Here is a 23391-nt window from a genome sequence, read left to right as displayed (position 1 = left end):
CAATTAGTAAAGCATTTATTAAATCCTTACTTTTACTGACTCAAAATCTTCCATCCACACAGATGAGTAGTGGACGAGCTCAAACAAAAAATATAATTTGTATATTTTCTTGGAAAAAAAATATTTTAAAAAATAATTTCGTATATAGTTTGTCTCTTAAAACTAACTGCAGATATTGTGTAGATTTGCTGTATTTTCTCCTCCAAATGTCTCTCAGACCTTACAGCTAAAATATCACATATCTCTTAACGTGACAAAACATGCAGATCACTCATTGCGCCTTTGCATGTCAATATACTGTTGGCCCTCAATTTTAAGAGTAAATAATGTCACCTCTTTGCACAGTAGAGAACGCCTTTATCACAATTCAAATATAACTTAATAACCACAATCATTTTTAACTTGTTATGTTTCCAACAGACCAATGCTATTATCACTGCCGTCATACCTTTCTGAAATCTAAAGATGTCATACTTACATGTTGGACTATAGATATATTTGTGTCAAGCTGTCTGTGTTCTACATAATTATGCTATTTATTATACCCCTCATATTTGTGTGCTTGTAATAAGTGCAACAATCCCCAATTTGTTCAAGTCAGCTGAAAGAGGAAGTTCTCCAGTTGAGGAAGGATGCGTGTTGTTCATACATGAGTGTGGCATCTGCAGATCTCACAATAAAGTTTCCGAGAAACTGTGAAGGGTCTGACTAAAGCGGTAAGGACACTTTTAAATATAAATTTAAAAACTATATATTTTAATATTTTTTTTACATGTATGCCGATACACACAAACAAAGAAAACTAAATATTGAAGAATTGTTTTTAAAATAATCTTTGCATGTTTTTATACAAATTTCATGCAATGTTTACTGTGAAAGTTTCCACATGACTCCTTCATGTTGTCCCAACACAAATCGATAAAGTAAACCTAATTGTTTTTACAAACTTAAACCTTGTGTGCTGTTGGGGATGTTTTTATCCACTCTGGGGTGATTTTGAGTCTTACTTTTGTCACAACTTGCTGTGTGTTTCTGCAAATGGAATCATTTTTGGTGACAAAGTGTATTTTAACACATATTATAGAAAAATGCTTTGGAGCGTCTGTGTGTTATGTTTGAGAAAATCAAAATAAGCAGCACAGCTCTCAGAACTTGGTAAATTGTGATGACGGGGGATGACACACACAACTGGGTTTAGATCCAATATGCAGGTTTAATCGATGTCAGGCAAGCAATGGTCAATACAGGTGCAAACGGGTATATACAGGCAGTCCAGAATCGTATTCAGTAAACAGGCAAGAGGTCGTAAGGCAGGCTAAACAGGAGAACAAGGATAAACTAGATTCTTAAAGTTTGAGGACAAACTTTGAGGCTGGCTTGTGAACGCCTGATGGTAATAGTTTATTTAGTTTAAACAGTTTTAAAAAGTATGAAAAGATAGATAGATAGACAGACAGACAGACAGATAGATAGATAACCATGTTACTAGCATGATTCTAGCATACATTAGCATGTTAGTAGCATGATTCTAGTATAAATTAGCATGTTACTAGCATGATTCTAGCATGAATAAGCATGTTACTAGCATGATTCTAGCATGAATTAGCATGTTATTAGCATGATTCTAACATAAATTAGCATGTAACTAGCATGATTCTAGCATGAATTAGCATGCTACTAGCATGATTCTAGCATGAATTAGCATGTTGTTAGCATGATTCTAGCATGTTATTAGCATGATAGATAGATAGATAGATAGATAGATAGATAGATAGATAGATAGATAGATAGATAGATAGATAGATAGATAGATAGATAGATAGATAGATAGATAGATAGATAGATAGATGCCATATCTGGTTGTTAGGGGTGTGGCTAGAAAGTTAAAAGCTCATCAGTTATTGGTTGTTTGGTAGTCTGAGTTAAATGAGCCCAGTTAGAAGTCTGTGCGACAGTCTAATGTAGAGTTATGAGCTTAGAAAGTTTGATCCAATGTAAAGTCAATGAGAGTCTTTTGCAGTGGAAGTCTATAGAACAGTTTCTAGGGTCCCAAAAGTGGTTGCTAGGGTGTGGCCAGAAAGTTAAAAGCTCATCAGTTATTGGCAGTTAGGTAGTCTGAGTTAAATGAGCCCAGTTAGAAGTCTGTAGGACAGTCTGATGCAGAGTTACTGTATGAGGTCACAAAGTTTGGTCTAATGTTAAGTCAATGGGATTTTTCCGACTGTCCCGCAACGGTTTTTGGAAAACCGAAAGTCGGATCAGTCGGAAAAGATATAGCAACCCGAGTCAGACCAGTTTGGAGGTCTGTTGTGAGTTTGGTGGTAATAGCTTGAAAGCTTTAGGGGGAGATAGAGTTTAATTTTTAGTCTCAGAAGAAAAATAGGATAACAATAGTCTGGCTTGCTACACAAGCAAGCCTAACAAGGCTGGGTCGAAACACGGGAAACAAGACAGGGAAAACACGTTGTAATGTCATCTAAGATAAACAAGACTCGGCAAACTGAAAGGGTGAATGAGTAGCTTATGTAGTGAATGCAATCAGTCTCTGATAGTCCTCAGGTGTTGTGAGTGTATTCAGTCTAGATGAGTGAGCATGGTTGTCTGGGCGAAGTGCATGTCTGAATATGTAGTCCAGGAAAAGGCGGAAGTGAAGTCCATGGTTATTGTGTGAGAGCAAGCAATCTCTGGAGAACGATCGCTGGTTATCGTGACATAAATATTGTAATTGTATTTATTCACGCACACTATAATCTGCTGTTTTTCTCAATAGAACTCCATATAAAAGAGCCTACCTAAAGGGTTACACATGCTATACTCCACATAAAACTTTTTGCAATGCAACTGATGATCAACAGTAAGAATAACACATTTGACCTTTCCCCAACAGGGAAAACTAGCAACAATCAATAATGCATGAGTATTTGGTGTCATGGATTTGCATTCCAAAAATGTTGTTATAGTGAAAGTCAATGGGGCAAAAACAGCCACCAACATAACAAAAGGGTAGCAAATTTGAACAATTTACAAGGGTTAAATGGATTAAACATGAAAAACTACTTGTGTTGGTTCAATTCATATTAAATACAAAATTTGAGCAGCAAAAATTCTTTTTTTTTTGCCCCTTTTTTCTGTGCAGCACTGTGGAAGACGTTTAAAATGAAGATTATATCACTCTGTACAATCATCTTTATGTTGGTGTTCAATGTTTTGTGTGAAGGTACGTGTTACATGTTTTACAGTTACATTTTATTTTACTTTAATTTTGTGATAAATAAATGAAACTTTTACACTTCTTATGTAGATTTATTCTTGCACATGAGCGCTGACAGTAAACTACTAATTTAAGATCTGAATATTCTTGACTTCAGGTGAGGTTTTAAAAGCATATTCTTCTGTTTTTTTTTTTTTTCAAGAAAACGCAGACAATGGCTGGAACATCTCCTTCAGTCCAAGAGAAGTAACTGCAGTTAAAGGATTGTGTGCTCATATTTCATGTACCTTCACTTATCCAGTTGCCGAAAATCCTATTCAAAGCGTTATTTGGCAATCGTGTGTTGCCAAGGATAAATGTAACTTAATTTTCCAGAATAACGTGGAAAAAAATAAACTGAAAAAAAATGAATTAGGACATATTAAGATGCTCGAACCTGATCTGAGCAAAAACAACTGCAGCATCATCCTTAAAGACATAAAAGAAAATGAAAAGGAATACACATTCAGAATTAAAGCTAAACAGCAATACACCTTCAATCCCACTGTTAAAATCAGCATTAAAGGTAAGCCTTGCTTAGTTGTTGAGTTTAAAAGACCTTGCTGTAGTGATGATATACTTTTTCCATTTTTAAGATTAAGCTGCACAATTCAAATGTTATATGCCTTTATACTCTCAGCAAAGGACACTATGTTTCATGCAAAGAAAATTTAACATGTGGTTATGCTTTTAACACTGTTATGCCTATGAAACATTTAATTTAGGATTTAAATCTATATTGAACATGGACCCTTTTCACAAGACTATTATGATGCGTTTAAAAGTCATCAGCATCTTAAATCTTTAAATGTCTTTAATATTTAGATTTAAAAAAAATGTATGTACATTTATATCTATTGTTTAATGTATTATATCATCTTAGCATCAAATTACAAAAAAACTAATTGCCACTTGTTCGATGTGTTTCTATTAACACAGTGCCTATGGACAGGACAGTATATTTTATGTTGTTCTGTCTTAAGGCTGCTGTTTTTAGTCTCACACTATTGTTTTACTTTTTCTGAAAGTCCTAATAACACAATCTTGGATTTTTTTAAATTATTATTATTTCAACAAATAGAATTGTAAAATTATTTCTTGTACTGTCCCATTCACTGTGCTCCAAGTTTACCAACTATGATGACTTCTGCTACTGAGAAACCCAGAAAAACGAAAAAGGGTTCATTGTAATTTTTTAGACTGTAGTAATCAGCCATGTCTCTTATGATGTGTACCTCTCTCTGCAGACGAGCCTACGCTGGTTGTTCCTCCTCTCAGTGAAAAAGTGGAGGTCAATCTGACATGTTCAGCTCCTTTTCCTTGTCCTGAAACTCCTCCTGTTATAACATGGTGGATCAAGACAAAAGAGGAAAACTACATAAAACTAGACAATAACAAAATCACTCAGGTCCACTCAGAACATGTTTACTACTCATATCTGACCTTAATCCCAACGTCTGACCAACATGATGGCACTGTAGGATGTGACGTGAGATACGGAAACAAAAAGATCAATACCAACAACACCCTAGAAGTCAAGTGTGAGTTTACAAGTTTACATTTTTAACTACAATAATGAAACAAGATGCTATTATTAACAAAACAATATGCTATTTTCAGAAGAGCACAGCATACTGACATTATCTGTTATTATTATATTTGATTAATTTGATATTCTATTTATCAAATATCTCTGTGACGATCAGAGATTAGAGCTAATAGCATTTATTTGTAATATTAATGTGCCAAAACTAATCCTGCTGCTGTTTTTATTTCAACAAAATGTCCATGCATTAACATTAATGTAATATTATGCCTTATTGTAAAATGCAAATGTTTTTATTAAATCTGTAAGAGTCCAGCAGTGGAGTTTGGTGAAGATCATGCCCAGGTCAGGTCTCTTCATCATGGCCAAGTGTATTTATAGTAATTTGTATTAAGCTGGTCTCTGACCTTTTACCTCCTAATTTTGTCCTATATGTCATTAATCAAACTACATATATAGATTATTTTATTTTATATTTATTTATATACCTCTTTGTATTACACCTCTGCTTAGATGCATTGCTTTGACTCTGAATGCGTACTTTAACTGTTTAACTCAAGGAGACTTGTAGCCTTTTTCAAAAAGAAAAGTTCATTTAACTTCCCCCTACATGTCAAAAATCAAAAAGCATTTACAGGTGTTATATTTTAGATTTATTAATAGATTTGTTTTTTCCACTACTGGTTAGATGCATTTCTTTGCCTCTGGTTTTTGTACTCCACCCAATGATAATAGATTAAATCTAAAATAAACTAATCTTTTTTCAGATGTCCAGGCTCTTCAAATTGTGGGTGAAAACACACTGATGGAAGGAGACACTCTTAATCTGACCTGCACTTTTAGGAGTCACCCACCAGCATCTAATCCTGTATGGCGTTTCAACGGAAACACAGACAACCTGAATACACAAACATCTGCAGGAACACTCATGATTGCCAATGTGGGAAAGGAGCATGCTGGGATTTATGTCTGTGAGATGACATATATGAACAAGACTCTGAATGCATCCATTACGATTAACATCACTGGTGAGTAGATTTCCATATTCTACAATTTGAAATGTTGATAGCCTTAGAATGCCATGGACTTACTACATAAACTATGTAGTAATGTACAACCTATTATTAACAGTTGAAAGATTTGCTGCACACAGACACAAATATTAAAGGTAAAAGCAGCTTAAAAATTAGGTACAGACATCAAAATGATTACAGCATTTTAGCATGATTATTAAGCTTCAGTCTTGGGAAAGGTATCACCTATTTTCATAACTGAACTTGTTAAAATGTGCAGAACATTCAACATTTTATTCACACATGGAAGTGTTCTGAGTGATAACAGCATGCAAATGCTGTTTGGTATAAGTGTGACTGCTATAATTCTGACTTTTCCCTCAATATATTCTTTTCCCAGCAAAGACATGGTGTTTAAAACACATCCTCTGAAGTTGCTGCTGGAGCTTTTTCAGGACCAAGAAAGGCCATCATTAATGAATTTATATATATATATATATATATATATATATATATATATATATATATATATTTATATATATATATATATATTTATATATATATATATATATATATATATATATATATATATATATATATATATATATATATATATATAAAATGGATTAAAGTCATATGGTTTTATATAAACATTTTTTTTTTAATTTGCCCTCTCTTTATATTTATACAACTTAAGTTTTATCTCACCTTTGTCTGTTGGCTTAAAATTAGGTGAAAGTGATTGAAAGCATACGGCTAAATAATGGGTTTTAGAAGAAATTGAAAGCTGAGTGTTTGCAATCTTTTTTTTAAAATTCGTCTTCTCTTCATATTTACACACTTTTAATTCTATCTAAGATTTGCGTGTATAAAATAAATGCATTTTCAATAACAGCTTTAGAAGTATATTTTAAAAGTTTTACTATGTATTGTGCTTGTTCAAAGTGCCATTACAAATAAATTGTGTGAATAAATACAACTTGTTGACTTCATCCTTCCATTTTAAAGTCTGTCAATAGGACTTATATTTTGGTAAACAAAATGAAGCATTTTGTGTACAGGATAAAGACCGGGTTTTGGTAAAGACAGAATTGTTTATTTAATTTTTTTTATTTTAGAAAAAGAGAGAAAACTATCATCTCAGTTTAGCAGCATTAGACTTCACACTCACACTTGACTTCTAGACATCTTTCTCTTGGCACTAATGCTTTTATTTCCGTATTTCATATCACACCTTACATTAGCAAATCTAACATGTATTTTCCAACACAATCCCACGGCAATTCGTTACTTTTTCATTTAATGGCTAATTCGTATGAATTCCTACAATCTAATTTGTACTATTTAGTACGATTTGTTTATCCCCCAATGACGGTTGGGGTTAGGGGTGGGGTTAGGTGCCACGCCTCCTTTTTAAAATCGTACCATTTCGTACGACTGAACTCGTACGAATTCGTACGAATTAGCCACTAAACCGGCAAAACGTAAAATACTTACGTTTTCTCGTGAGATCAGGCTGGTATTTTCTGCATGTATGTTTGTGTTAAATGTACTGTAATAGCTTTTGTTTGGGCCATTACATAAAAAAAATCAAGAAGAGTATAGTATTACTGAAATTATTATTTTAAGATTCTTAAAGTATCTATCAAGTATTTCTAAATGATCAAAGTGTAGAACCATTATTATGTATAGATAAATGTATAAAGTAGAACTGTTATTATGTATTATGTATTTCTTCCATACTGAGTCAATATGGCGTCAAAATCAACTTGATTGCTTTTATATTTTGCATATTCCTTGCACAATTCTTGATGCCATTTGCACTGTTATAGTAATTGGTCATATATTACCTTTATATTACCAAGCTATTAAAGTACCTCAGTGTATAATGGACATCCTGTTTTCCAGGAAGAATCTACAGTTGCACTAGAATGAGAGTATACATTAGTTTCTAGCAAAATTAGCAGAGAAAATAGTTTTTAAAATTATTTTATGTTAGTCTTATTACACAATGTAACTACCGAATAATTGTTTTTAAACAAAATACAATGTTCAAATGTTCAAATCCAATTTAGTTCACTATGCTAAGCTAAGCTAAAAGCCAGAACAAGAAATCGGCTGAATAGAATAAAAAATGGTTCAAGTCAGCTGTTTAACTTAAAAAAAAAGGTGTGGTGTTCCTTTAACTTGCCCTACATGTCAAAAATGAAAAATGCATATACTTTTATTATACATGTATACTTTTTTTCCAATTCTGGTTAGATGCATTTCTTTGGATCTGTATTTGTACTCTGCACCATGATTGTTTATAAAATAAACTAAAATAATATAATCATTTTCAGAGGTCAACATTTTGGGTGAAAACAGACTGAAGAAAGGGGACACTCTCAATCTTACCTGCAGTTTTAAGAATCACCCACAATCATCATCTAATCCTGTATGGAGTTTCAATGGAGATGCAGATAAACTCAAGAACCAAGCATCTGCAGCAAATCTCATCATTGATAACGTGACAAAGGAGCATGCTGGGATTTATGCCTGTGAGATGACGTACATGAAAAAGACTCTGAATGCATCCATCACGGTCGACATCACTGGTAAGTAGTATTTTCAACATAGGCTCATTGTGAAAACATACACCCCTATACGTTTCTGGAGAACATGAATAATGTAGCCAGAGCTACGTATGGCTGCATTTTTTCTTTAATACGAATGGTATGAGGCGGTATGACGCCGCCGACAGCTTTTGTTTCTTTTCACGCTACCAGCTGACTGCTTACCTCCATGTAGATACCAGTTTGCCAGTAGCTCACCACATATGTCAGTGGACTTGTGACACAGAGTGGAGTTGACCACGACAAAAGGGTTCAAGGCTGGCAAAGAAAGATTCCAGAAATCGGGTAAAACAAAAGGCAAAAATAAAACAAATAAGTAAATGACAGGGTGAGAATGTGGTAAAATCTGAAAATGTGGTAAAAATCAGACTGCTGCGAAGGTTTTTCTTTTTCTGGATTTCCTTTGAAAACACTGTTAGTTGGGTTTAGGAAAGGGGTGAATGGGTCAATCATTGCGTTTGAAAACACTATCGGTTGGGTTTAGGTCAGTCGGTCAGTCAGTCAGTCAGTTGACAGCAGCCTCTGGTGGATTTATGTGAGAACAGCAGGTGCGAATGGCACACGCAAGAGAAATTTAAGATCTGAAAAAGCTTACATTGCGGCCTCTGGTGGGTTCACGAAAACGAAAAACCACAAAAAACATAACTCCTCAGACACAATTTATTCTATCCAGAAATGTATACAGGGGTACATATCCATAATGAGCCTCCATTTTCTATTCCTAGTAACATTCAAAGGGCACCTAAAAATGCATCATTTTCATAAGTACCAAACTCTCTACTGAAGCTTGCACTCGTCTAATAGCATTCAGAAAAATTATTCCCTTATTTGTAAGTTGCTTTGCACAAAAGTGTAAATGTAAAATGTGCCATGAGAACTGTTTATAGCCTTCAATTGCAACAAAAGTGCAACAGTACATATGACGGAAACTATGTGTCAGCAACTGATGAAATACTGAATTGACAAACAGACCCTCCATTTAGGGAAGTGTGTTGCATGCTTACAAGCTGTCATAAATTCTCAGTAATTTTTTTTTAAACATTACAAATTCTAAAAACATTCATATCTTTATACAGAACATGACATGGGAAGAAATAATACACGTGCAGGTAATTCTGAAATCTTATTTTCTTTTGACACTGTGTACTTTTATTTGAAGATGATTTCACCATATTGCTGAATTTACATTTCAACATTGTTCTCATTTAGGAGGAGGGTTACTTCTCAGGTTTAAGGATTAAATGACATTCTAATTAAACTACTTTATTTGTCATTTATTGTGAAATATTAGCTATTAACTTTTTTCCAGGACAAATAAATGTTTTAGGAACATGCTATTCTCACCTCAGAAGAAATTATATTTCCTATATATGTTTTTATTGATGTTCTGTGTTTTTAAATTGAAGGTGTGCTGGATTTCCTGTTGAGCATCCCAAATATCTTCACATTTGTAGCAGGAATGGCATTTTCAGCATTAATCTTCTCTGTGATATTGTGCTGTTGGGTGTGCTGCCACAGGTAAACACACAATTACACTTAAATTAAAGCATTTACTGCATTTTACACTGTGCGCTTCAACTTAAATCCACTTGACACTTATTCTTTCCTAACAGAGGCAAGAAACAAAAGGTCCCGACAGCAAATCCAGATGCTGAAATTAATCTGGAGGTAAGGCAAAGGCTTTTAAAGTTAAAATTAGCATGAACAATCATTGTCAAATTGCTACTATGGAGTATTGCATTACATTAGATAACTATTATAATTTGATAATGGTCACAGTTTATTTATTCTCACTTTGTACTAAACTCATCTCGTTGGTTTTAACTCTCAGGGCGCAAAGCGCATCTGTTCAGGTTGTATTTATGTTTTCACTTCCTGTATTTAGTTCCTGTTTCTTTTCATGCTACAGTTGTCCCATGTCTGTTATCATAGGTACTTAATCTACAAATAACTTTTGTTGAAGTCCTCCTTATAATATTTTAAAGGTGATGGAAAAATGCATTTGACCACAGTGTCGGAAAGAGTCCTAAAATACACTTGCAGCCAATCAGCAGTTTGCCAAGTAATGAAAGCAGATGTATTAAAGTGGGGGTCAAGATTGAAGTCTCTGTGGTTGAAGTCGGCATAAAATGGAAGTAAAGATTGTCCTTTTTTCCTCTATAGTGATGCACATCCACTTGAAACTGTACTGAAACTAGAAAAGAAATGTAAAGTATGGTGGAGTATTTGTACTTTATATTCATAGTGATATATTTATAGTGATTTCATACTTTGGGAACTGATTGGCTTGTTGAAATATAGGTTAAAAATGAGACACGCACTTATAACCCGCCCAAAAGGCATTCAATGTGACCAGAAGTGAAGTAGTTTCGTGTGGAAGAGAAAGTTATGATGTTTAATAAATTATGAAGGCAAATTATTTTTTACAAAGTAATGTAATGTACAGATACATCATTTATAACAAGATCTCTAGTCTACATATTTAAAAAAAGATGATGATAAGATAGTCAACAATGAGTCAAATGAGCCAGGTTACTGTTTACACCTATTTAAATGTGTTTCTTTTGTCGACCACTTTTCTGATGTATGGATGGGTATTGGATTTCTCTAATCTTTTAATCAACTACAGTGAAAACTAGTGCTACTGTCATACTGTACTGTAGCCTCCAAAAAATATTGAAAAATAACTAAAAAAGTAAAAAAAAAAAGTATCAGATCAATTAAACACACCTCATGAAAAGGCTACTAATGCATTGACTAAAGAAATTATAACTGATTTTCTTTATTTCTGATCAATTTACGCACACTTTATTCAGTTTTCCAGTTTTAGCATACTCATTTTTGTTTGTATTAAATTTGTTTAACAAATATTTGAGGATATCTAACGTAACTAAATTAAGTATCTTCAAATAAAATAATTAATCATGTCAAAATAATTCATCAAGCGGGAAAAAAAAAGATTACCTGTCACCGACTCGGTCTCAGTCATTCCCCTCGCTGGCCAGCAGAGGTCATCATCACCAGACTATTAACATTACGTCATCCCCACTGACTGATTGGCACACACACCTGCAGCACATCTCTCAATCACCTGGCTCACACATATAAGCAGCACACACACACACATACACAGCTTCAGTGCAAAGTCTTGTTCTGCCCTGGCTAACACTACTGAGTGTTTCACATCCTTGCCTGCTTTCCCTTTGCTTACCTTGGACTGTTTATCGACCTTGTCTTGCCTGCCTTGAACACTAGCCTGTTTATTGACTCTAATACATGCCGCCAGCCTCTGACCCATGCCTGCATACTCACCCAGTGTTGGCCTGCCGCCAGCCCTTTGACTTGATACTACTGTTTGATGTGAGTTCGCACACGCATACCATCTGTGTGCTTATTGTTATTAAACTCTGTTTAATAAATATACTGCAAATGGATCTCTCTGTGTCAGCCACTTTGATACATCATTCAACACACCCAACATCATTCGAAGATTTCGAAGCTTAAATCGCATTTCTGAAAGTAGCTTTGAAAAGAATAAAATTATTAAAAGCAAATTAAAGACTATATGCGTGAAATAAAACATTCACAAAGCTGCATCTAATGAAAAACCAGTTCGCAGGCTATTCTTAGATGTCTAATAATAATTTTCGCTGACAGACAATTTTTAGACTTCTTTTAGCCAAGCCGTGAATAAATGAAGTCTAATAGACATCTAAACAAACACAAAAACACTGGGTTCTTTCATGAGACTATCCTGTCAAAAATGAACATAAAGCTAATAAAAAAAATATGGAAAAAAAGCACCGATTGAAAGCACTGAGCAAACCAAATCATTCATTAGAAATTGATCATGTAAAAAGACTGATCATCCTACACACCCAACAACTTCCAAAGTTTTCAAGGCTTAAATAGAATTTCCAAAATTTGCTTTGAAGAAATTAAAATTAATAAAAGCTCATTTAAGACTACACTCTAAAAAATATTGTTTAGACCAAAAAATAAATAAATAGTAAAGTTATGCAACAGTTTACATCAATATGTTCAAGTTCCAACAACAATATCTAACAAACATAATAGCCAAATGACCTTTTTTCTCTTCAATCACATAGCATAAACTCCATTTTTAAAGTTGAGTACTCAAAAAAATACTATTAAAAAAACTAATTTTCAATTAAAATTTTAAATAAATTCAGTGTTATGTACTTAATAACCTTAATTTTGCATGCAAGTTTTCAAGTTAAGAACCGTTCGAGGTTACTAAAGTAACCCTTCGTTCCCCGAGGAGGGGAACGGAAGCACTATAAGTGGATTTGATTGTAAAATCCACGCATTGGGAGGTTCGGTTCAGAAGCTACTCGTCTGAAAGAGTATTGAACGGGCCAATTAAGAATGAATTGGCAGCGCAAGCCTGCGCAGGTGAGCGGCATAAGCAATCAACTGAGTATATAAGCTCACCTGGCGCCAGCAGACGCTATTCCTTTTTAAGCTGAAGAGACTTTCAACAGCTAAGGGACAGTCATTATGGCGACGGAGTATAGTGCTTCCGTTCCCCTCCTCGGGGAACGAAGGGTTACTTTAGTAACCTCGAACGTTCCCCTTCGGGGGGAACTTCAGCACTATAAGTGGATTTGATTGTAAAATCCACGCATTGGGAGCCCATTGAAAGCGCCATAATGACTGCACCTTACCAACACCCCCGATGAGGAGATAGTCCTGGCCCTAATTTATCCTACTTCAACAGAAGTTTTACGGATTTATATATATTTTTTGGGAAGTCGTGAGCATCTAGATAATTCTAGGAAAATACGACAGTACGTTGGGAAGCGTGCAATCCCGATAGGGAGGACGCTGCGGAGGCCATCCGTTACCCAAGGGGGGATAGATGGCAGAATTTACATATGGACTAGCCCTAAAAAGGGGGAGTACGCATAGCAAAAGAGTGGTTAGCGGGGAGGGAAGACACGGGTCCGCCCAGGGGGGGGACTTAACCGTGGCGGAATAAGTATATGGGATCGCCTAGTGGGGATCACGCATAACAGGCACCTTTACCCAAAACGCGGGCTGACCAGCGGGCAGACCTACAACGTAGTGGGCCAGCAAGTGACTCCTCCGCTGAGTCAGTGCTGGGGGCCACGGAGGAATCTGCAGGGCTCACCTGACGGGGAACTTTACTGACAGATAAAAAGGCGCACATATCTCCGTGTTAGGGAAAATGGCGCAGCAAGCGTGTTTCAACACCCTACCGAATTGTTTCCTCAATCACCAAGGGTTACCTAATACCCTTGAGGAAACCGGCTCCACTCGCAGATTGTAAAACCTTGCAAATGTGTTGGGTGTCACCCAGCCCGCAGCTCTACAGATGTCTGTTAGAGGGGCGCCGCGTGCGCGCGCTCGAGAGGATGCGAAGCTCCGAGTGGAGTGCGCACGCGCTCTCGGGGGACGCGGCTCATCTCGGCTCTGATAGTGAAAGAAAGGCATCCACAATCTAGTGGGAACTTATTTCGGTACGGCACTTCCCTGCTGCCGACCGCTATAACAGACGAAGAGCTGCTCAGATGATCTAAACTCTGAGTGCGGTCCGGATAATACGCAAAACGCGAACTGGACAATAAAAAGGGCTGGGTCTGCCTCCTCCGAGGGCAGCGCTTGCAGGCTCACTACCTCGTATTAAAACGGAGTGGTAGGAACCTTGGGCACATATCGCGGGCGGGGTCTCAGGACGTGAGAGAAGCCAGCTCGATTACAGGCACGAGTCACTGACCGAAAAATGCCTCCGGGTCCCCGACCCTCTAATCGATATCAACGCGACCAGCAGAGCTGTCTTCAGGGACAGAAAGATACTGAGTCGAGGATCGAAGGGATCTGACGCGGCTTGTGTAGCGAGGGAGAGATCCTAAGAGGGCATGAGAGGGGGCGGGGTGGATTAATTCGCTTAACGCCCCTGAGGAACCGGATGATGAGGTTATGCGTTCCCACGGTGCTGCCAGCCACCGCGTTATGAGAGCGGAGATGGCAGCCACGTAACCTTGAGTGTGGAGGGCGACAGCCTGCTCTCCAACTTCTCTCGGCGTAAAGAAAGCACAACGCTGATCTGGCAAATTACGGGGGTCTTCTCAGCGAGAGACACACCATTCAGTGAATAGACTCCACGTCAGGGCATAGGCGCGCTCGGGGAGGGGGCTCTAGCCCGAGTGACGGTATTAGCCACCGCAATCGGAGGTTACCCAAGTCTTCCTCGCGTCTAAAAATCTCTTCAAAGATCGGCGAGGGTGCCAGGTGGTGCCCTGTCCCTGAGAGAGTAGGTGCTCTCTCGAAGGGACTGCCAGGGGAGGGCTATCGCGAGGGAGAGCTCTGACATCCAGGTCCGGTTGAGCCAGAGTGGCGCAACCAGCAACCTGTTCCTCGTCCTCCCTGACCTTGCACAGTAACTGCGCGAGCAGGCTCACTGGGGGAAACGCGTATTTGCGCGTGCCCCGAGGCCAGCTGTAAGCCAGTGCATCCGTGCCGAGAGCACTCGGTCAGGGAAAGAACAACTGGCAATGAGCGCTCTCGGGGGAAGCAACAGATCGATCTGGGCTTCCCCGAATCGCGCCCATATCAGCTGCCAGACTCGGGGTGGAGTCTCCATTCTCCAGGACGCAAGGCTGCCGTGAGAGCGCATCGGCTGCACGGTTGAGCTTGCCTGAATATGAATGGCGTGCAGCGATTTCAGCCGCGGATGACTCCAGAGGAGCAGACGGCGGGCGAGCTGAGACATGCGGCGAGAGCGCATACCCCCTATACGGCTGATATACGCCACCGCCGCCGTACTGTCCGTCCTGACCAGCACGTGTTGCCGCTCCAGCACCGGAAAAAAACGGTGGAGAGCGAGGAACACTGCCAACAGCTCCAGGCGATATGCCAATGCAACTGGGTACCTTTCCACAGGTCCGCAGCCGCATGCCCGCAACGCACAGCCCCCCAGCCCGTGTTGGAAGTGTCTGCTGAAACGACAACAAGACTGGACGCCTGTTCTAGAGACACTCAGGCCTGTAGGAACGAGGGGTCGCTCCAAAGGCTGAGGGCGCGGCGACACAGCGCAGTAACAGAGACTCGGTGTGCGCGCGCGTGCCATGCGCGTCTGGGGACTCGATCGTGAAGCCAGTGCTGAAGTGGTCTCATATAGAATAATCCGAGCGGCATGAAGCGGCTGCGGATGCCATATGCCCCAGGAGCCTCTGAAATAGTTTCAGTGGGACCACTATTTTACTGTCGAGCTCTCTCAGACAGTACAGCATCAGCTGAGCGCGCTATCCGGAGAGGCGCGCTGCCATGGTGACCGAGTCCAGCTCCAGCCCGAGAGAAGAGATCCTCTGCACGGGGGCGAGTTTGCTCTTTTCTCGGTTGACCTGAAACCCCCACAGGTGGAAGTGCCAGAGCACTTTGTCTCTGTGCATAATCAACTGCTCCGAGAGAGGGCAAAAATCAGCCAGTCATAAAGAAATTGAGTATGCAGATGCCCGCGAGCCGAAGGGGTGCTGAGGCACCCTCCGCGGGCTTGGTGAGGACCCGCGGAGACAGAGAGAGCCCGAAGGGGAGGGCTTTGTATTGCCAAGCTCGACCTTCAAACGCAAACCGCAGAAACTGTCGGTGGCGAGGAAGAGTGGAGACATGGAAATACGCGTCCATCAAGTCTAATGCTGCAGACCAACCCAGAGGACGAACACACCGGAGGATGCGCTTCTGCGTGAGCATTCTGAACGGCAGCTTGTGCAGGCAGCGGTTCAAAACGCGCAGATCTAGGATTGGCCGTGACCCACCGCTCTTTTTGGGCACGATGAAGCGTGGGCTGTAAAACCCGCTCTCCATCTCGGCTGGAGGGAGCGGCTCGATTGCATCCTTCGCCAGGAGGACAGCAATCTCCTCTCGCAAGACAGGGGCGGACAGGGGGCTGACCCTGGTGAATACACACCCGTGACTTGGGGGGCCGTTTCGCGAACTGAATCGCATAGCCGAGTCTGATTGTGCGTATGAGCCACCGCGAAGAGCTGGCCCGCGCTAACCAGGCAGGCAGAGCTCTCGCTAATGGACTCATCGCTACAATCGCTGACGTACCAGCAGTGGGGCAGCGCGGAGTGGGTGTGCTGATCCGGGAAGCTCGCGGGTCCCACGGAAAAGCTGGAGGTGAGATATTTGCTCTCACTCCAAACCCGAGCTCCGGAGGGGAGGCTCGAGGGGTGGGAGAAAGGAGACCGTCCTCCCAGCGCTCGTGAGCCACTGGCGAAACGCACCGAATCTGCAAGCTAGAAAGCATAGCGTCCCAGACTGGCAGATTTCGGGCTGTCACATCTGGGGAAGTGAAAAGTGCCCTTTCATAATGTTTTCATGGCAGTAAAAAGTGCCGTTGGAAATGGGGCCCCGCCCTCCAGCGGGGAAAGAGCAAGTTCCCTCTTCTCCAGATGGCCTGTCCCAGGGGCGCTTCGCGGTCCGTTGCCGGACTTAGCGGCGTTCTGGGCAGGGGGGCTGCCTGCTTCCGAGGTGCCCGACGCGCTCGCTTCGCCGGAGGCGTGTGCGGGGGCGGAGCAGCTCTCGTAGGCGGGCGCCTTCGGCGAGGAGCAGGTATGAATGGCACGGCGGGCGGAGCGGGCTACGGACCGCCGATAAGACATCACCCACCAACTGCTCTCTCACCGCCTTGAATTCCTGGGTGAATTCACAGACAGTGTCGCCGAACCTGGCTGGGGATATGGGGAAGTCAAGAAAGCGGACTTTGTCGACTTTGCGCATATCAGCCAGGGGTGGCGCTCCTGGACACCTAATGTGGACATCGTCCTCCCCAACGCACACGCAGCGGACTCAGTAGTCCGAAGAGCTAAGTCAGCGGCGGTGCGAAGCTCGTAAGCCTGGGTTGGACCCACCCTCGTGCTGCTCGGCCAGCGCCTGCGCTTGGTAGCGCTGGTAGGTGGCTATCGCATGCAAGGCGGAAGCAGCCTGGCCCGCAGCTATGTAAGCTCTAGCTCCGAGGGAGGTAGATAACTTACAGGCTTTGGATGGGAGACGAGGCGGACCCCGCCAAGAAGAGGCGCCGCGCGGATTTACCGCCATCGCGCACTCAACCTGAGGAATCGCCACATACCCCCTGGCTGTTTCACCGTCAAGAGTGGTTAGGGTGGAGGAACACGCAGCACGAGCAGAAAAAAGTGCTTTACAAGACCGCGAGAGCCTACTGTGCACCTCCGGGAAGAAGGGAACGCCCCTCTAGTCGGTCCGGCCGCGGAGCTGGGGGATAAACCATCTCCAACCCACGGCCGAAGCAGCCCGGGAAAGCACGGCTAACATGTCCGTTTCAGGATCCGTAGTGACAGCGCTCACCAGCCCGAAGGGGGCGAGCGGGTCTGGATCATCATCGGACAATGAAAGCCCACCCTCCGATGCCGCGGTGGACATCTGGTCTCCGGTGTCATCGGGCGTAAGGGCTACCATCTGTTAGACGGATCGCTTCCCCCGCCCGAAGCTTGGATAGAGCGCTTAGAGGAGCGGGAGGTCCGCGGGCCCGTGGGCGACGGATTATCTCTCGCTGAAACCCTCAGATCTGCCCGAGTGCCCGCTGCAGAGCAGGGGACAACTGGGGTGGTTCACCCTTTTGCAAAGGCTAACCGCGATCTTGCGCAACAGTCATGGCATCGCAATGACGACATGAACTGCCCGCGAGCAGCGCATTAACATGCTGGACCCCCAGACATGCAACGCAGTGCCCGCGCCCATCATCCGAGGACAGGAAACCACCGCATCCAGAAACGCACAGTCGGAGCGCCGTCCTGATAAGGACGTGCTGCACGACTGTGTTGCTCTTTCTGTGAAGTTTGCAACTTTATACGCACCGCTCTGGAGGACCGGACCCAAAGAACGCCAGGCAAGGGAGAAACCCAGCTCGACCGTCTGCCACTGCGTGTACACACTCTGGACCGGGAGAATGCTCTCGTTCGCTCAGAATCGCTGGTCACAGCAGGAGGAACCCTCATCGACTCGATCAGAAAGTCTCTGAAGCGAAAAGGATAGCGTCTGCTGGCGCCAGGTGAGCTTATATACTCAGTTGATTGCTTATGCCGCTCACCTGCGCAGGCTTGCGCTGCCAATTCATTCTTAATTGGCCCGTTCAATACTCTTTCAGACGAGTAGCTTCTGAACCGAACCTCCCAATGCGTGGATTTTACAATCAAATCCACTTATAGTGCTGAAGTTCCCCCCGAAGGGGAACTCTAATAAATTAAGTAGCTGAAATTGTACTTTTTTGTATATTTTCAAATTTACTGTTCATTTAGTTGCTTGTAAGAAATACATTTAACAACAACATTTTTGTATTTCCAGTATTTTTTTTTATTTATTTTAAACCACAGTATTTAAAAAAAAAAAAAATGTGTACCGTCCCATAAAAAATGTATAAAAATAGCAAAAAATATTAGTTTGTGTCCTTAAAGATACAAAAGAACATGAAGTGCAACATAAAGAGTAAAATCTACTCTGAAATTAATAGAGACTTTAGAAAATAAATTTATTAAGGTGCAATACATTTGCATTCGGCTTCAGTCCATCACATTCGAAAAACTTCACAAGTTTACTTAAGTTCCTTGAGGTAGCTTCAATTCAGAGTGTATATTATGCTCATCAGCAGAGCACAGCACCTTGAGATATCCATTCTATTTAGGATTATCATTCTCTCAACCATGATGGTTTCCGTCTTGTGGTTCAATTGCAAAGTAGACTGATCACCAATTAAGGAAATTGTCATCACTTGCCTTTCAAGGTCCTCCTCAAATTCTTGTGTATTCTTGTAAAGCAAGAAAAAAGGGGAAAAAAAAAGCACAGCTAACATTAAATGTATTTACCAGGAGTAGCCAACACTCTAGTGCACAGGTGTCAAACTCAGTTCCTAAAGGGCCTCAGCTCTGCACAGTTTAGTTCCAACCCTAATTAAACACACCTGATCAATCTAATTGAGTCCTTCAGGCTTGTTTGAAACCCACAGGTAAGTGTGTTGGAGCAGGGTTGGAACTAAACAGAGCTTCGGCCCACCAGGAATTGAGTTTGACACCCCTGCTCTATTGGAATGGAGAAAATTGATTTGGAAATTTAAAAAAATTCAGATATTTCACTTTAAAATGTCCTTTGTGTCAAACAGCCTGCCTAAAACTTGTCCAGACTTTCTTGCTTGTTCAGTGGGGGAGGACCTTTGAAATTCAGAACTCCATTTGTGTGGAAAAATTGAGTTATCAACTCAATTTCTTTGGGTTGCTACAAGTTAAATGTTGTTTCAAACTAATTGACAGACATATTTACCTTTATATTAACCACATTTTTTTTAGTTGATGTAATTATCAATATTGTCCTATTGTGAAAACTTAATAAAATTATTCTGACAACTTAAATGTTTTATTCTAATCAGCAATTTAAAATTTTTCACGTTACAACAATGTATTAAACTATAAAGTGATAACATACCTTTTGAGTTATTTTTTAGAGTGTATAAGTCTATACCCAAGGAATAAAACATTCACAAAGCTGTATCTTACTAAAAACACCAATTCCCAGGGCAGGCTATTCATAGACGTCTATTAGATTTGCACTGACTGTCATGACTGTGTATGAACACTAGATGCCACTGTAGTTCGCCTGCAACTCCCTGCGAACTACAGTGGCCCAAGAACTACAAATCCATACATACATCGCGCACACACCGGAATTCATGTACACTGATTTGCAATCACAGCTGTGTCTGTTTACCGATGATTTCCTGGACTATATATTCTGTCATTCCAACACTGTTTGTCACTGCGTCGTTGTCTATCTTGTCGTCAGTTTCCAGTAAGTCTTGTTTAGCTGTTTATTTGTTACTTTGATTTTTTGATTTTTGTTCACTGTTACTGCACTAAGTTAATATTAAATCTGCACTTGGATCCACACCCTTTTGTTCCCGTTTTTACGCCCTAAAGTGACACTGACAGCCCATATTTAGACTTGTTTTAGCCAAGCTAACTATGTTAAGATGTCTATTAAATACCTATTAAAGCCATACGCATGAAATAATACATTCACAATGCTATGTCTTGTTTAGATGTCTATTACACTTCTTTTTAAACCCAAAACACTGGGTGCTTTCATGAGTCCCCATATATCCTGTCAAAAATGAATGTCTAATAAAAAACATGTCATCTATCTATCAGACGGTGCAGACAGACGTAGCGCAGAATGGAACCACTGAGCAAACCCCTCTACATGAACAGCCTGATGGAGAAACCCCAAAAACACCTGCTACACCAACAGATGGAGCAGAGGAGGATGAAGCACTTGGGACAGAAGCACGAGAGGTGGACTACGCCAGCATTGATTACTCCCTCCTAAAGGACAAACCCCCTGAGGAGGCAGAGACAGAGCCTACAGACACTGACTACGCTGAGATCAAGAAGGACAGAACAAAAGACTGGAAGGACACTGAAGATCCTCAGGATGGAGATGAGCAGGTGGAAACGTTTGACCAGAAAGAGATGGGGGCAGAGGAGGAACTTTATTCTCAGGTGCCTCAATGACAAGAAGCTTAAGGGGTTTTAGCTGCACGTTACATTTCCAACACAGGTTCATTGTGTATACGAAGCCCCTTACATTTTTAGAGAGCGCAAAATATGTACTCCAGTACACTTGCCAGGTTTGCTCCAGTTTTTATTTTTGCGAATCCACCAGAGGCTGCAGTGTACACTTTTTGATGATCTCAAATTCCTCTTGCACATCCTCTTCTCACGTAAATTCAACATAGGGTGAAAGACACACTGCAGCCGATCAGCTTGCTGTCGACTGACTGAACCGTCAACCCCTTAAACCCAACCAATAATGTTTTCAAAACCTAATCTAGAAAAAGAAAAGCCATTGCTGGCGGCCATGTGATTTTACCTTCTTCACAGTTGTTATTATGTTATGAGCCTATTACTTATATTTTTTTGCTTTTGTTTTACCTGGTTACTGAAACCGTTTCTCACCGATCTAAAATCCCGTCGTCACAGCCCACTCTGCTCCGTATCCTAAGTCCATTAGTGTACATGGCAAGCTACTGGGCAAACTGGTAACACAGGAAAAGCCATCCATACAAATGAATATGTGTTTTACAGATCAAAATGTGTCTCTAAAAATTTTGATGGAAGTACATATCCACAATGACTCAATGAGCCTGTGTTGCACATTTCAGTTTGTCTGGTTTGTCATGTTTCATTTTTAGTTATTCTATAAATACAGTTTATTTGAAATGTGATGTAGAGAAACTATTATAGAATATTTAAAGTTTTGTTTTGCTCCACTGATCTTACAGAAAATGCTACAAATATACTGTATGTCAAATAGAAAAAAATTTGTACATATATAAGTATTAGACCCCCCCTTTATTTTCCCCCTGTTTCTGTTTAACAGAAAGAATATTTTTTTTCAACACATTTCTAATCATAATAGTTTTAATAACTAATTTCTAATAACTGATTTATTTGATCTTTGCTATGATGACAGTAAATAATATTTTACTAGATATTTTTTCAAAGGCTTAACCAGGTTAATTAGGTTAAGTTAGGGTAATATGGCAAGTTATTGTATAATGATGGTTTGTTCTGTAGACTATCAAAAAAAAAAAAAAAAACAGCGTAAAGGGGCTAATAATAATGACCTTTAAATGGCTTTTAAACAGATTAAAACTGCTTTTATTTTAGCTGAAATAAAACAATTAAGACTTTCTCCAGAAAATAAAATATTATCTGAAATACTGGGAAAATTTCCGTGCTCTGTTAAACATTATTTGGATTTTTATATTTTTTTTCAAGAGAATAGTACATAATAAGCACAGGTCAGAAGATTAAGTTATTTAATTAGTACATTAATGTATTAGTTACGCTAAATGATGCATATTTAAAATAAAAATTGTCACAAAAGTTATTAGAAATATTAAATGCTTACATGTAATATGCTTTCTATCTGTTAAAAAAAATTAAATAAAAAGCTGTATGTAAACGTATGCAGACATCATACATAATTGTAAGATATTGTGTCTTTTCCCATACAGTATATACGTATAATAAATCATCCTTTTACTAGAATTATTGATTTTAATACAGTACAAACAGATGAATGATGAGTTTGATTCTCATAAAAAGCAAAAACCGATAATATGTGTATTTGAATAAAAATGTTTACCAAAAACGCAGGAATCTAAATAGTTTTTTGAGTGTATCTAGAAATGATAATATAGAGAAACAATTAAAATGACTTTTCCATTCTTTCATTTGACACTTGACATTCTGTGTGTTGCAATCATTTCACACAGATCTCAGTCTACAACAGAAAAAGATAAGCTGTGACAAAATATAACAAGTATATATGTATATATATATATATATATATATATATATATATATATATATATATATATATATATATATATATATATATATATATATATATATATATATATATATATATGCTGCTTGTTATATGTTGTGTCACAGCTTTTTCTGTTGGAGACTGATGCCTGTGACTGAAATTCTTTATATATACACACATGGGTTAAACTATGAAACCGAAATGGCTGGTTTCAGAACACAATAATTCACAATAATTTTGCAGCCAATACAGCATCATTCAATCTACTAATCTATGTATGAACTAACTATTACTGTTTCCAGTATGGCAATAAATGTCATGTTAAATAATAAACATACTCGTATTTGTATCATTTAACACTGAATAAAGCATAAGCACTACCCGAGGTGATCATTTTCATAGAAGTGTATGCTGCTGTTCAGCTGTGAGGAATTAATACCGTTTCTAAATAGAAATTTTATGTCATTGCAAAAACGCATATCCCTTATATCGTGTTGTTGTTTGTTGCTAGCACACAGTGAAGGCTTGATAGTCAGGCACTCATATTGGTGTCTTCAATCTGGCAACCTGCTTTTGTAT

At 39.8% G+C, this 23391-nt stretch overlaps 1 protein-coding gene across 2 annotated transcripts; it reads left to right on the top strand.

The window, feature by feature from the left end:
- The first annotated feature begins 673 nt into the window (after nucleotides 1–673).
- si:dkey-24p1.7 lies at nucleotides 674–23190 on the top strand. 2 transcript variants are annotated; one of them, XM_068213785.2, is made up of 10 exons: nucleotides 674–716; nucleotides 3137–3217; nucleotides 3414–3776; nucleotides 4498–4791; nucleotides 5564–5824; nucleotides 8152–8406; nucleotides 9831–9942; nucleotides 10038–10092; nucleotides 20625–22811; nucleotides 22902–23190. In XM_068213785.2, the coding sequence occupies exons 2-9, from the start codon at nucleotides 3157–3159 to the stop codon at nucleotides 20985–20987; spliced, it is 1764 nt and encodes a 587-aa protein (XP_068069886.1). In that variant the 5' UTR covers nucleotides 674–716; nucleotides 3137–3156; the 3' UTR covers nucleotides 20988–22811; nucleotides 22902–23190. The 2 variants fall into 2 exon arrangements, with proteins under 2 accessions (XP_068069886.1, XP_073780077.1); XM_073923976.1 differs by lacking the exons at nucleotides 8152–8406; nucleotides 9831–9942; nucleotides 10038–10092; nucleotides 20625–22811; nucleotides 22902–23190 and adding an exon at nucleotides 6210–6287.
- The last annotated feature ends 201 nt before the right edge of the window (nucleotides 23191–23391 follow it).

This window comes from Danio rerio, chromosome 15 (genome assembly GCF_049306965.1).
Source record: "Danio rerio strain Tuebingen ecotype United States chromosome 15, GRCz12tu, whole genome shotgun sequence".
NCBI classification, from domain to species: Eukaryota; Metazoa; Chordata; class Actinopteri; order Cypriniformes; family Danionidae; genus Danio; species Danio rerio.
The sequence above is the reverse complement of the archived record's forward strand: the minus strand, read 5'-3'. Positions and strand labels throughout refer to the sequence as shown.

What these genes read in the sequence shown, in the direction of transcription:
- si:dkey-24p1.7 (XM_068213785.2), top strand. Translation starts at nt 3,157, where the DNA reads ATGAAGATTATATCACTCTGTACAATCATCTTTATGTTGGTGTTCAAT. An exon ending in CAACACCCTAGAAGTCAAGT is followed by an intron (nt 4,792 to 5,563) that starts GTGAGTTTACAA and finishes ATCTTTTTTCAG; the next exon opens with ATGTCCAGGCTCTTCAAATT. An exon ending in TGTTGGGTGTGCTGCCACAG is followed by an intron (nt 9,943 to 10,037) that starts GTAAACACACAA and finishes CTTTCCTAACAG; the next exon opens with AGGCAAGAAACAAAAGGTCC.